Here is a 15,671-nt window from a genome sequence, read left to right on the forward strand (position 1 = left end):
TCCATTTGCTTGGATTAGAACCCATTCTATAAATTCATCTTGAAATCAGTCGAACTTAAAGCCCCGAAAACAATATACATGAAGTATTTCCTCACATGCATACATACGATCGCTTTCTAATTTCTATCAACAGTTGAAACAAATACTAGGCACATATTTTCTAATACAATAGTGCGTGCAAAAATGTTTAGTGTGTTCTTCGGAATTGGTGAATCTTAAAACCATATAAATTATTAAAAGCCATACATGTTTTATTATCGTACATTTGTTTGTTTTTTCTGTTTTTTATTATAATTGTTCGCATGCAATATAACGTCATTCGTTTTACATCTATTGTTATAAAAATAAGTTATTTTTGAAGCTTTGAGTTGAGGAAACTATCGAAAATGTTCACTTTGGAATCCACCTCCTTATTTTCATTAACCGGACGGCAATGGCTCATTGCTCCGACGTTTACATTTATCAGGTGTTTGGTATAAATATGCTTTATCAAATTCGCAATGTTTACGTCACGTGACTCAGTAGAGACATTGCGCAATCATTTAAGACATTTCAATATTTTCCGTTTACACTGTCAGCAAAAAAACATAGAATGTTCTTTTTTTGAGTAATATCTATTAATATTGCAAGTCATATGTATAAATACTGGAATCAGTTTCGACTTAAAGGCAAAAGCTTTGCGTCTGTTTGGAATATCGGTCTTCTATTTACAAGTAATTATTATTAGTGTTTTTTACTGCGTTGTTTGTTGAAGCCACACACCTTGAAATGAAAAGCATGTTAATCAATACATATAGATGCAATTTGAAATTGTGAAACATTGTCATTAAATCTAAAGCCTAGTTAGCAAGTAATTTATTTATTTTAATTTTAAAACCGAAAGTAGGACTTCTATACGTATACGCCCATTTCGACAAACGCGATTATTTTTAAGTTTTAAAGCGCAAAAAGACGGATGACTAATTTGCAGTCAACAGATATATTCTAATTGGCATAGATAACATTAAATCTGTAGCCTAGTTAGCTAGTAATTTATGATTTTTTTAATTTTAAAACCGAAAGTAGGATTTCTATACGTATACGCCCATTTCGACAAACGCGATTATTTTTCAGTTTTAAAGCGCAAAAAAGACGGATTTCTACCTTGTAATCACCAGATATATTCTAATTGGCATAGATACAATTTAATCTATAACCTAGTTAGCAAGTAATTTATTATTTTTCAAACGGTACCGCTTTTAAAACCGAAAGTAGGATTTCTAGACGTTGACGTCCATTTCGACAAACGCGATTATTTTAAGTTTTAAAGCGCAAAAAAAGACGGGTTCCTACCTTGTAACCACCAGATATATTCTAATTGGCATAGATGCAATTAAATCTATAGCCTAGTTAGCAAGTAATTTATTATTTTTCAAACGGTACTGCTTTTAAAACCGAAAGTAGGATTTCTAGACGTATACGTCCATTTCGACAATCTCGATTATTTATTATAAGTTTTAAAGCGCAAAAAATGCGGAGATCTACCTTGTAACCACCAGATATATTCTAATTGGCATAGATAAAATATGTTTGTTATTTATACTTAAATTGTGTGGCTTTAAGAAATTTCTAGGTCAATGAAATACAAATAATCCTAGCGAATACTTATTATATGTAGCTATACTTGTAGTATACACAATGGAAACGATTTGTAACAAAGAAGCTCTACTTTGTTGAAGATCTTTAGCACAATTTGCCGTAAGGAGTAAATATAATTGCACATAAAAAGAGCTGATGAATTCAATTTAACTGGGACTCAAGTTGTCATTGTCGACTCAGGTACTACTTTAAAGTACTCTGTGTACTCTTTAGTGTACTGCAATGTACCCCAGATATTGAAAATATACATAAAGGCATCCGGCCATACTCCAGGGTACTTTTTTGTATATTTCTGTACCCCGGTTACTTTGTAGTATACTTAAGATTACCAATGGTACTTTTAAGTAGTACATGAGCCATCAATGACCATTCGAGCCTAACTGAGACAAAGCGCTACTAGTAGTACTAATAGGGCTCTGGTAGACCACATTCGGCTTTTTTTTTTAAATTGCCAATATTGTCAGCAAATTGAGCCCAATATTACAAATAGCATTATATTGATAAGCCTATGATGGGTTATTTCAGTATTGGAGCTAACTGTAGCAGATATCTTTTATGAACAAATATTTTTTTAAGTTAACTAGCAATGATGATCAAACCCACATATTTGATATACAACAATGTATCTTACAGTCGGCTGGAATTACAGTCATGGCAGGATCAGAATGTCTTTTCCATGACGACAGGACCCTGTTTGGCGAGGTACAGCGTGATCTTCAGAAGGCAAAATGGTTGCCAAGGAAACACGCACACAGATTGGGAATGGCCGTGTGCAGTTGCAGAAAAAGGAAAGGTAATGGCTTCAAAATAAAACTCATATTTTGTGGGTTTTCAATTTCTTTACATCATTGTGAGTCTTAAAGAGGCCTTTTCTTTTGGTAAATTGACAAAATAAAAAAAATATCAATTGTTTCAGATTCACAAATTTTCATTGTAGTTATGATAATTGTGAAGAAACTGTAATACTGAACATTTACCATGCTGTAAAATATCCAGTATATGCCTCTTTTGACGATTTTAAAACATGAAAATTATAAAGCGAAACGATTGAATAATTTGGAGAGTTTTTTTGTTGTTGTTATATTTTGTGATAATATGAGGATTGATTATATAAAGTATAAAATACATCAAACAGGACGGATGGCCAAGTGCTCTAAGCGATAGACTTTTACTCCATTTACTCCAGGGGTCAGTGGTTTAAGACCATTTGAGGGTTACCTTTTTTTCTTTCTTAAATTGTTTTCATGTTTTTACTCTCTTTAGATACAATGTTTACGTTTATCAATATAACGCATTTAATGACAAACTTCAAAACATGCCAAAATCTATGAAAAGGCCCCTTTAAGTTTTAATTACATAAATGTTTCCTTCATTTTCAAGATAAAAAAAAACATTTTCAAAGGAATTAAGTTTACATGGGTGGACCAAAAATACACATGAAATAAAAATGTAAGTTTAAAAGAACATTATATCTCTGAGTTCTATTCTTGCATAATAATAAAATTTGTAGTTAACAATATGCAGTAATCAATAAATTTGCAATATATTATAATTTAAGTATGCAATACTAAATTGTAAACAGTGGAATAAATCAGTTGATATTAAAGAAGACTGAATAAAAACTGTTGGTGTATAAAATAAATCAAATTATAATATGTATATTTTTACAAAATGGTTATATGGTAACTTTGTTGGCATATTTGAATGATAATATTTTTAAGTATTTGCGTAAGACTATACAGAAGGAGTGATTGTACTCCAGTCCGGTTATAATTGAATGCAATTTACTTGTAATTATTTGACCAATTAAATGATGTGATTGCAGGCCAGTTGCCGTCAGCAGAAGTTGTTGCTGAAATAAAGACGCAAGGAACTGATGTCTTGAACTTGTTGGCAGAGGATAAGTCAAAGTTTTTACCATCCACATATTCCTTTTTGGTGGACTGTATCAACACTGCAAGGGAAAACAATTTTAGTAAATTTAAGATATTGACTGTTTTGGTGCACGCAAAAGAGAATGACTTTTCTCTCATATCCAGAGAAGCTCTTTGCGTGAATCACCCAGTGTCCGAACGAGACATTCAAAAAGAACAAAACAGAAATAAGAAACTTACTGCTCACCAAATTGAAATTATCCGAGCTAAGAAAGCGAAGAAAATGAAGAAAGATTTCCAGCCAGTTTTGGTTAACATGCCAATTTTCCCAAGAAATTTTAAAAGACTTGAGGACGATCTTGGTGAAAAGTTCTTCCAGTTTGTATCCAAGCACAAAGTGTATGTGGAGTTTGACAATGCATTTAATGACAGCAGTATTGCAGAAAATAGCGAAAGCATGCATGTAAATTTGTATGGACCTCCGGAGACTGTTAAAATGCTGTCAAGAAAGCTTGTCCAGTCTGCAGGAATTGCTCAACAGGCCATGAATGACAGCCATGAGGTAGTCAAATAAATAAGTGTTTAAGTAGTAAAATAATGAATAAATCAATCAAATTATAAGCCATGTTTTAGGGGAAAATGGACATTATGCATAGATATGTGTAAAGTGTCGTCAAAGATTTGCCTGTGCAGTCATCAAAGTCTGCTTAAAGGAAAATGTTTTGGTTAAAGAAAGTTTCTTTGAAACAGAAATCCAGTCCAGGCGCAAAGTGTCATCCTGATTAGCCTGTGCCGACTGCACAGGCTAATCTGGAACAACACTTTACGCACATTAATTAAGTCCTGTTTTTTCAAAACTATATGTCAGGATGGTGTTACTGCACAGAGACAAAAGACCTTCGAAAAGCAATAAAAAAAAGTTTAATTGTATATGTCATTCAATTTTTAGCTCGGCTGTTTTTGGAGAAAACCCCAGGTATTGTCATAGCCAGCTCATCGTGTCGTGTCATGTCAGTCGTCGTCTGTGTCATTCTAAAATCTTAAAATGTTGTCGAACTTTTGAACATTGGCTCTAAAATCAAAGTGCTTCAACCTACAACTTTGAAACTTCATATGTAGCTGCACCTTGATGAGTTTTACATGCCATACCCATTTTTGGGTCACAAGGTCAAGGTCACTGTGACCTCGAAAAAAAAATACTTGACAAGCTTTCATCTACTCAAAACTGCACCCGCAGCCGAGCGTGGCACCCGTTATTTGGTGCTCTTGTTCTACATTAATTCAAATCTTTAATGATACGGTTATATAACATTATGAAATATAGACAAAGGGGTTTTCCTGGTTTGGAAATGTATACCGGTACACCTGATTTAAAAAGTTAACTACTATATTGGTACTCAGTAAGTATTTACCTGTACTGCTTAAATTTCGTCAAATTCATTAAGGCAATTAATTAAACTGATCACAGTTGCAAATTCTTTTATTTTATTTAACTTTTAGCAATCAGCATGCTGTTTTAAATTTCATTTTTAATTACACTATTAATGTAGTAGTTACATGTTATTGAAAAGAGATATATTTCGTATTATCCTGTGTGTAATATACAATTAGAATTGTATGGAATCTATATTACTGCAGCCAGTATACTCACATGTGTGGATGAAACTTTGCAATCATCTCCCGTTCATGTAAAAACTCCTAACTCACCCCTTCAGCTTCATTAAAGTTATTAAACATTCATTTCTGAATACTCTTAATGCGTAGATAATTGTAAAAAAGGCATTTTGGCTGTGAACGGTTTTGTCAGAACTATGTCCCCTTTAATTTGTGTCCACTATTGAATATATTGTGTCGTGGGAGTATGATTGTCTGTGACACATTTGTTGTTTTAAGTTTTGGTAATGTATAGTTTATATGTTATATTGAAGGAGAGACGGGCACGCAAGCTAGTCAGGCTGTATCAAAAAGCAGTGGCCGATGATGCACAGCAGTGGAGCAATGGTAAACAATCTAGGAAAACTTAACCCTTTGCATGCTGGGAAATTTGTCGCCTGCTAAAATGTCGTCTGCTGAATTTCTAAAATTAGCATTTTCTTCGATTTTTTTCAAAGAATACTATCAGAATAGCAAACAGTTTGGATCCTGATGAGACGCCACGTTTTGTGGCGTCTCATCTGGATCCAAACTGTTTGCAAAGGCCTTTAAAATTCGGTTCCCGCACTGAAAGGGTTAATGTACTGCATGTGTGTAAAGTGTCAAGCTGTACAGTCTGTGCAAGTTAATATGGGACGTCACTTTCCGCTTTAATTAAAATTTTTCTTTGAAAGGAACGGAAGAGAATCGAGTTTATGCTGAAAGTGTCGTCTCTGAAAAGAATGTGCAGACTGCATAGGCTAATCATTAATTAACCCTTTGCATGCTGGGAAATTTGTCGTCTGCTAAAATGTTGTCTGCTGAATTTCTAAAATTAGCATTTTCTTCAATTTTTTTCATAGAATATTATCAGAATAGCAAACAGTTTGGATCCTGATGAGACGCCACGTTCTGTGGCGTCTCATCTGGATCCAAACTGTTTGCAAAGGCCTTCAAAATTCGGTTCCTGCACTGAAAGGGTTAAACCCTGTTTTCTGATTGGAATGCACACAAGGTCTATTGTTTAAGAGAAGGTAAATACATGTGTATGCTTGCAATCTGTCTACAAACTTATATCTAGCTATGACTTTCTCCATTGGTCAAAGAGAAGATAACTGCTACCTTAAATAATAACATGCAATTTGGTATGCAAATGTAACAATGCACAATTCTTTAGCACAACTTTATTCTTGCTGGGATTCTTTATTAATTATTATTGATCATTAATATGTATTGATTATTACCACTGATGACGTGCAATATTTACTGTCCTCGATATACTTATTTGTTTCATTTTTTCTATTATGATTTCACATAGAAATGTATCCTTAATTCAGTGTATGTTTTATTGTAGACATCTTAGATCATGTAAAAGAACGGATGGAAGATGATTTTGCTTTGAAGGTCTGGAAATCCTCAAAAGACAGGTAGATTATTTATAACATGTCCATTGTGTCGCATGTGCATTTTTATGCCCCCAAGGAGGGCATATAGTGATCGGACCGTCCGTCTGTCTTTCCGTCACACTTTGCATTTAGGTTTCTTTGTTTAGGTTTCGAAAAATGCTCATAACTTTTTTGTCCCTTCAGATAGCATCTTGATATTTTGCATGCATGTGTATCTCATGGAGCTGCACATTTGGAGTTGTTAAAGGTCAAGGTCATCCTTTAAGGTAAAAATAACAAATCCAAGGGAAGTAATAAGCTTGAAAGGGAGATAATTATCTGTACTTGCCAAATGATAAAAAACAATTAATAAATCAAAGCGACGCAGTAGGAGGCATTGCGTTTCTGACAAACACATCTCTTGTTCAAAAGAAATATTTAAATTATTAATCTCAAAATTTTAAATTATTTAAGTGTAGAAAAATGTGCGTTTATGGGTCTTGTTTTGCCATACTTTGTAGAAGACATAATAATATTATGGAAAATGATAACGGTATTAGGAATAAATACCACAAATTGCACAATAGTTTAGGAACTAATACACTTGTCTGTTTTTTTGTACTTACAAAACATTGTGCACAACAGCATTATATTCCATGAACCATACTAATGTACCATGAACAATACTCTAATAGCGTCATAAATTATTGTCAAAAAAACATTTAGACCGTTTGTAAAGCTCCTTGGAAAAAGTTTAAAAAATCCTTAAATTCATGAATTTTGTTAGTCTCTTGCTATTTCTTGCTAAGTTCACTTTACATCAACATATTTTTAACATGTTGTAATATGATGCAACATGTATTTGTTGTGTGTGTTTTTTTTAAAGAAATCTTTCCATGTCTTAAAGTATATTCGTAGTCCTTCAGAAAGTTAAAGACCTTTCTCACTAGATTCAAGTTTTAAAGACTTCATCTCCAACCCTCAGATACTGCTGAGCAGCAAACAGCATAAAACCTGAACAGACTGCGAGTTACTCACAGGCTGTTCTGGTTTATGCTGTTTGCACATAGCCATTTTCACTATGCTTCTGAGAGGAAAAGGGTTTGTTCTGAAATTTCAGATAACCATAAGGTGATGTTTGAATATTAGTTGTGATGTCATCACATACATTTGTATGCTTTATTAATCCTTTGCATGCTGGGAAATTTGTTGTCTGCTAAAATGTCGTCTGCTGAATTTCTAAAATTAGCATTTTCTTCGAATTTTTTTCAAAGAATATTATCAGAATAGCAAACAGTTTGGATCCTGATGAGACGCCACGTTCTGTGGCGTCTCATCTGGATCCAAACTGTTTGCAAATGCATTCAAAATTCGGTTCCCGCACTGAAAGGGTTAATTAATTATGTTCAAGTCATGGAAAGTCAAAGAGATCAACAGTTAAGGCCCCAACATCGGTGTTAGATGGCGGAAAATGTCTTCAGTGCCAAAAACCGTTTTCAAGTCTAAAAGACAAGACAACATGCAAGTACCATGCAGGTTATATGAGTAAGTCATTCAATTTATTTTATTGCAAATACTGCAAAAATATTCGTCATATCGTGTTAGAGTCACAATTATGTGTTGGTTATCAATAATTGTAACAACTGATTAACAATTCGGTCCATCTAATGCATTGCTATTTAATGGTTACTATTTAATCCCTAAGAATGTTGATAACTGTTTGAAATACAACTATTAATAAAAATGTATTTCCTGTTTATTAGAACGTAAAACTCTTTGTTAATTGGCCAATGAACAATGATTAATGCTTGTGAGTAAAATGTCGTCCCAGATTACCTGACAGTCTTCATATGCTGATCAGGGGTGACACTTTCTGCTTATACAGAATTCATTTAACCCTTTGCATGCTGGGTAATTTGTCGTCTGCTAAAATGTTGTCTGCTGAATTTCTAAAATTATCATTTTCTTCGATTTTTTTCAAAGAATACTGTCAGAATAGCAAACAGTTTGGATCCAGATGAGACGCCACGTTCTGTGGCGTCTCATCTGGATCCAAACTGTTTGCAAAGGCCTTCAAAATTCGGTTCCAGCACAGAAAGAGTTAAAGGAATTTTGATCTGAAAAAAAATTAGAAAGTGTTGTCCCAGATAAACCAGTGATGACGCTCAGGCTTATCTGGTAGGACACTTTACGCCCATGCATAAAGCCAAGTTTTCCCACAATGGGACTCAACTGATGATGATGACTGGTTGCATTTCAGCCTACGACGGGAGCAGGGGATGTCATTTCTGGAGCTGTTGTGACATGGCAACCAGTATGGACGACAGCATGTTTGATAACCATCATACTACTGGGTAGGCAGTGATGGAAAATATGAATATCATTATGATTTGAGCTTGTTCTCGAAAAAACTGGGCTTAATGCATGTATTTCAAGTGTCATCCCAGATAAGTGTCATACCTAATTTGCCTGTACAAACACAGGTCTTAGTAGTGTAGTGTATGGCGTCCGCCTAGCGATCAGATGGTCACAGGTCTTAGTAGTGTAGTGTATGGCGACCGCCTAGCGATCAGAAGGTCACAGGTCTTAGAAGTGTAGTGTATGGTGTCCGCCTAGCGATCAGAAGGTCACAGGTTCTAGCAGTGTAGTGTATGGTGTCCGCCTAGCGATCAGAAGGTCACAGGTTCTAGTAGTGTAGTGTATGGTGTCCGCCTAGCGATCAGAAGGTCACAGGTTCTAGTAGTGTAGTGTATGGCATCCGCCTAGCAATCAGAAGGTCACAGGTTCTAGTAGTGTAGTGTATGGTGTCCGCCTAGCGATCAGAAGCTCACAGGTTCTAGTAGTGTAGTGTATGGTGACCGCCTAGCTATCAGAAGGTCACAGGTTCTAGTAGTGTAGTGTATGGCGTCCGCCTAGCGATCAGAAGGTCACAGGTTCTTGTAGTGTAGTGTATGACGTCTGCCTAGCAATCAGAAGGTCACAGGTCTTAGAAGTGTAGTGTATGGCATCCGCCTAGCGATCAGAAGGTCACAGGTCTTAGTAGTGTAGTGTATGGCGTCTGCCTAGCGATCAGAAGGTCACAGGTTCTAGTAGTGTAGTGTATGGCGTCTGCCTAGCGATCAGAAGGTCGCAGGTTCTAGTAGTGTAGTGTATGGCATCCGCCTAGCGATCAGAAGGTCACAGGTTCTAGTAGTGTAGTGTATGGTGTCCGCCTAGCTATCAGAAGGTCACAGGTTCTAGTAGTGTAGTGTATGGCGTCCGCCTAGCTATCAGAAGGTCACAGGTTCTAGTAGTGTAGTGTATGGTGTCCGCCTAGCGATCAGAAGGTCACAGGTCTTAGTAGTGTAGTGTATGGTGTCCACCTAGCGATCAGAAGGTCACAGGTCTTAGTAGTGTAGTGTATGGCGTCTGCCTAGCGATCAGAAGGTCGCAGGTTCTAGCAGTGTAGTGTATGGCGTCCGCCTAGCGATCAGAAGGTCACAGGTTCTAGTAGTGTAGTGTATAGCGTCCGCCTAGCAATCAGAAGATCACAGGTTCTAGTAGTGTAGTGTATGGCATCCGCCTAGCGATCAGAAAGTCACAGGTTCTAGTAGTGTAGTGTATGGCGTCCACCTAGTGATCAGAAGGTCACAGGTTCTAGTAGTGTAGTGTATGGCATCCGCCTAGCGATCAGAAGGTCACAGGTCTTAGTTGTGTAGTGTATGGCGTCCGCCTAGCGATCAGAAGGTCACAGGTTCTAGTAGACTAGTGTAGTGCATGGCGTCCGCCTAGCGATCAGATGGTCACAGGTCTTAGTAGTGTAGTGTATGGTGTCCGCCTATTGATCACAAGGTCACAGGTCTTAGTAGTGTAGTGTATGGTGTCCGCCTAGCGATCAGAAGGTCACAGGTTCTAGTAGTGTAGTGTATGGTGTCCACCTAGCGATCAGAAGGTCACAGGTCTTAGTTGTGTAGTTTATGGTGTCTGCCTAGCGATCAGAAGGTCACAGGTTCTAGTAGTGTAGTGTATGGCGTCCGACTAGCGATCAGAAGGTCACAGGTTTGATTCCCACTGTGGGAGCGTCCTTTAGATTTCCCCAATAGACACAAAGTACTTGTTCTAGTTGCAGGAGACAGACTCATTAGCATTTCAAATAAGACTTAGGCTTTCTATGAAATCAAGCTAAAATAAATAGGTTCACACTTATCATGGGCCAAACTTTACACACATGCATTCAGCCCTATTTTTCTCAGAACGACATTTTACACACATGCATTCAGCCCTGTTTTCCCCAGAACAACACTTTACAGACATGCAATGAGCCCTATTTTTTCTCAGAACGACCCTTTACACGCACGCATTGAGCCTATTTTTCCCAGAAGGACACTTGACACACATGCATTCAACCCTATTTTCCCAGAACAACACTTTACACACATGAATTCAGTCCTGTTTTGTCCATAACGACACTCTACACACATGCATTGAGTCCTGTTTTGTCCATAACGACACTCAACACACATGCATTCAGCCCTGTTTTGTCCATAACGACACTACACACATGCATTCAGCTCTGTTTTGTCCATAACGACTCTACACACATGCATTCAGCCCTGTTTTGTCCATAACGACACTCTACACACATGTATTTAGCCCTGTTTTGTCCATAATGACACTCAACACACATGAATTCAGCCCTGTTTTGTCCATAGCGACACTTCACACCAATGGATTCAGCCCTGTTTTGTCCATAAGGACACTCAACACACATGCATTGAGCCCTGTTTTGTCCATAACGACACTCTACACACATGCAGTCAGCCCTGTTTTGTCCATAACGACACTACAAACATGCATTTAGCCCTGTTTTGTCCATAACAACACTCTACACACATGCAGTCAGCCCTGTTTTGTCCATAATGACACTTTACACTCATGCATTCAGCCCTGTTTTTCCCAGAACAACAATGTACACACATGCAATCAGTCCTGTTTTTCCCAGAGAGACACTCTACACACATGCATTCAGCCCTGTTTTGTCCAAAACAACACTACACATATGCATTCATCTCTGTTTTGTCCAAAACAACACTCTACACACATGAATTCAGCCCTGTTTTGTCCATAGCGACACTTCACACCAATGGATTCAGCCCTGTTTTGTCCATAAGGACACTCAACACACATGCATTGAGCCCTGTTTTGTCCATAACGACACTCTACACACATGCAGTCAGCCCTGTTTTGTCCATAACGACACTACAAACATGCATTTAGCCCTGTTTTGTCCATAACAACACTCTACACACATGCAGTCAGCCCTGTTTTGTCCATAATGACACTTTACACTCATGCATTCAGCCCTGTTTTTCCCAGAACAACAATGTACACACATGCAATCAGTCCTGTTTTTCCCAGAGAGACACTCTACACACATGCATTCAGCCCTGTTTTGTCCAAAACAACACTACACATATGCATTCATCTCTGTTTTGTCCAAAACAACACTCTACACACATGCATTCAGCTCTGTTTTGTCCAAAACAACACTCTACACACATGCATTCATCTCTGTTTTGTCCAAAACGACACTCTACACACATGCATTCAGCCCTGTTTTGTCCAAAACAACACTCTACACACATGCATTCAGCCCTGTTTTGTCCAAAACAACACTCTACACACATGCATTCAGCCCTGTTTTGTCCAAAACAACACTCTACACACATGCATTCAGCCCTGTTTTGTCCAAAATAACACTCTACACACATGCATTCAGCCCTGTTTTCCTCAGACTGATACTTTACACACATACATTCAGCCCTGTTTTCCTCAGACTGATACTTTACACACATGCATTCAGCCCTGTTTTCCTCAGACTGATACTTTACACTCATACATGCAGCCCTGTTTTCCTCAGACTGATACTTTACACACATACATTCAGCCCTGTTTTCCTCTGACTGATACTTTACACACATACATTCAGCCCTGTTTTCCTCAGACTGATATTTTACACACATACATTCAGCCCTGTTTTCCTCAGACTGATACTTTACACACATACATTCAGCCCTGTTTTCCTCTGACTGATACTTTACACACATACATTCAGCCCTGTTTTCCTCTGACTGATACTTTACACACATACATTCAGCCCTATTTCCATCAGACTGATACTTTACACACATACATTCAGCCCTGTTTTCCTCAAACTGATACTTTACACACATACATTCAGCCCTGTTTTCCTCTGACTGATACTTAACACACATATATTCAGCCCTGTTTTCCTCTGACTGATACTTTACACACATACATTCAGCCTTATTTTCCTCAGACTGATACTTTACACATGCATTCAGCCCTGTTTTGTCCAAAACAACACTCTACACACATACATTCAGCCCTGTTATGACCAAAATAACACTCTACACACATGCATTCAGCCCTGTTATGTCCAAAACAACACTCTACACACATACATTCAGCCCTGTTTTGTCCAAAACAACACTACACACATGCATTCAGCCCTGTTTTGTCCAAAACAAAACTCTACACACATGCATTCAGCCCTGTTTTGTCCAAAACAACACTCTACACACATGCATTCGGCCCTGTTTTGTCCAAAATAACACTCTACACACATGCATTCAGCCCTGTTTTCCTCAGACTGATACTTTACACACATACATTCAGCCCTGTTTTGTCCAAAACAACACTCTACACACATGCATTCAGCCCTGTTTTGTCCAAAACAACACTCTACACACATGCATTCAGCCTTGTTTTGTCCAAAACAACACTCTACACACATGCATTCAGCCCTGTTTTGTCCAAAACAACACTCTACACACATGCATTCAGCCCTGTTTTGTCCAAAATAACACTTCACACATGCATTCAGCCCTGTTTTCCTCTGACTGATACTTTACACTCATACATTCAGCCCTGTTTTTCCCAGAATACGGCTCATATAAAGGTCCTAGTTAAGTTTAAACCAATTTTCTTCAGCTTGATAACATAGAAACCCTTGGGCTTATAGCGTCACTTTTCTGAGAGAAACCGGTACTTGGTGTCTTTGGAAAGTTCCTGAGAACTCTGCCAGAGTGGGGATTGAACCGACATCTCTGGGTGGCGTGTGCGACACCATATCCATTTCAACATTCTGACCTATGCACTTTGTATGCTTTGCCTTGTACTTAATAGTTTCTATGAGCCTTGAATGGTAAGCTTTATATATATCTTACAATCATTAAGTACTTATACTACCCGTGTTATTTGCAGAGTTTATCGGGCCATCTAGCTCAGGTGTATAAGTGCTGGATGATCCTGAGCCAGAACATGTTTAGTAATTGAATTATTGGAACACATAAAACTGGCATCGAACCATACATTTATTTCAATAATATAATTATGTATTGGTTGTTATACATTTGTTTATTTCACTGATTTTCTTGCTTGCAGATGCTGTGAATCGGTTGCCCACAACTGGCGGACCCATGCCAAGGCTAATGGCAAGGACAAAGATGACATCACGTTGCCCAAGTTCTATAAGTGCATGTGAACTGTATGAACTAGGTAAACGTTATAACAGGCTTCAGACTATAACATGCAATACATAACAATTGTGGAATCTCAGCAGGACTAGAATGAACATATATTATCTTGTTACCCATGTTTATTTGTTCTGTTAACTATTTTGTTGCATTTATTTTCTGTATTAGTGGAGTTATGAGACAAAGACAAAAGTGAAATGTAGGGGCAACTGTGTCTACTGACCCATGCTTAGTTTCCAATATTTTCGTACGAACTCATATTCTGTTTTCTGTTCTCAATGTGAACAAATAAATGGAAAAATCAGATCAAACGATGACTATCACTAATCAAGCTGAAGTTTTTATTTTAAGACTTAAAAACAGCAGTTTAAATTTGATGCATGCTGCCTTTTGCTCCATATTTATAAAATGGAAATGTGCTGACAATGTTGGATATAACCAGGAATTAATTTGGAATGTACAACTACAAACGACAGAGGAATGCAGAATTTAAAGTCATTTTAATGACTAAACTTAAAAATAATAGATTTACAGTCCCAATAAAACTATACCGTTCAGTCTGAAGTTAAAGATTTTAAGATTAAAAAAAATGGTGTATTTACTGCAGTTTTTATTATAAATATTTTTAGTAGCATATCATTTTTTATTCAAAATATTATAATATATATATGGATATAGAAGTTTATTTACAAATGTCAACTATAACAAATCTATACATCATAGATGCTTGTCATTTTATTATTTTCTATTCATTTGTTGTTGTTTTTTTAGATTTTTTATTGCATAAACAGTTTTTATATTATATTTCTCTGTTCATGAATGTATTTTAATTCACAAATCTATTTAAGTACTTGTTTTTATTTGAATAAAAATGTTTTCATTTCAGTCAGTATGCATGAAAATCCTTGTATTGTCCTGTTTTGTTTTTTTCAATTTTGAAAAACAACTGTGTAATATTTGGCACATAATTATTGTTTTTATTCATGTGTGTATTGTTGCTGATATAAAAAATATTTAAAAAAACAATATTTGTCTTTGTTATCTTGTTTAATATAAATTACACAATAAATGCAGAAATATAGTTTTATGTTGTTGCCTCTCCTGTTTGTGGTTGTGTCCCTTAGATTGTAAATCACCAGAAAACTTATTAACTCAGGTTTCTGCTAAATTGTATGGATGTTTTTTTCAAATTGCATTGTAATATTTTCCTTAAAAGTATCATTAGAAGGCAACTGGCCATATTCCAGGGTACTTAATTGTAAACGGTCCCTACCCCAGGTACTTTGTAGTTTACTTATGATTACCCAGTGTACTTGAGTAATACCTGACTCCTAAGTCCTGAGCCAACAACTACCAATCAAGCGTCATTGACAGATAAAGTTAGATTGCTCATAATAGAAAACTTGTTTACATCAATATAGTTCTGATATGATATGCGATTCTTTAAATTGAATCAAAGCTTTAAACCGATTGAGCTGCCGATAATGGGTTTCATCTCTGCATTCAGACACTCCAGGTAATGGTGACATCATTATTTAAATTAAGCAACTGGTAAACAATCTGTTAAACCAAAACAAACTCAAGAATTTTTCAATATTTATTAT

At 36.6% G+C, this 15,671-nt stretch overlaps 2 protein-coding genes across 4 annotated transcripts in view; one reads left to right on the top strand and one right to left on the bottom strand.

Annotated features, from left to right (window-relative positions):
• Positions 1–15,671, bottom strand: part of LOC127845407 (integrin beta-like protein 1) — a 282,221-nt gene that overhangs the window by 247,130 nt on the left and 19,420 nt on the right. The window lies entirely within an intron of this gene.
• On the top strand, positions 509–15,148 carry LOC127845401 (uncharacterized). 3 transcript variants are annotated; one of them, XM_052376285.1, is made up of 8 exons: positions 509–713; positions 2,272–2,431; positions 3,464–4,074; positions 5,441–5,513; positions 6,499–6,571; positions 7,941–8,074; positions 8,790–8,883; positions 13,976–15,148. In XM_052376285.1, the coding sequence occupies exons 2-8, from the start codon at positions 2,290–2,292 to the stop codon at positions 14,073–14,075; spliced, it is 1,227 nt and encodes a 408-aa protein (XP_052232245.1). In that variant the 5' UTR covers positions 509–713; positions 2,272–2,289; the 3' UTR covers positions 14,076–15,148. The 3 variants fall into 3 exon arrangements, with proteins under 3 accessions (XP_052232245.1, XP_052232247.1, XP_052232246.1); XM_052376287.1 differs by lacking the exon at positions 509–713 and adding an exon at positions 1,072–1,146; XM_052376286.1 differs by lacking the exon at positions 509–713 and adding an exon at positions 1,238–1,396.

Source organism: Dreissena polymorpha, chromosome 9 (assembly GCF_020536995.1).
Source record: "Dreissena polymorpha isolate Duluth1 chromosome 9, UMN_Dpol_1.0, whole genome shotgun sequence".
Taxonomy (NCBI): Eukaryota; Metazoa; Mollusca; class Bivalvia; order Myida; family Dreissenidae; genus Dreissena; species Dreissena polymorpha.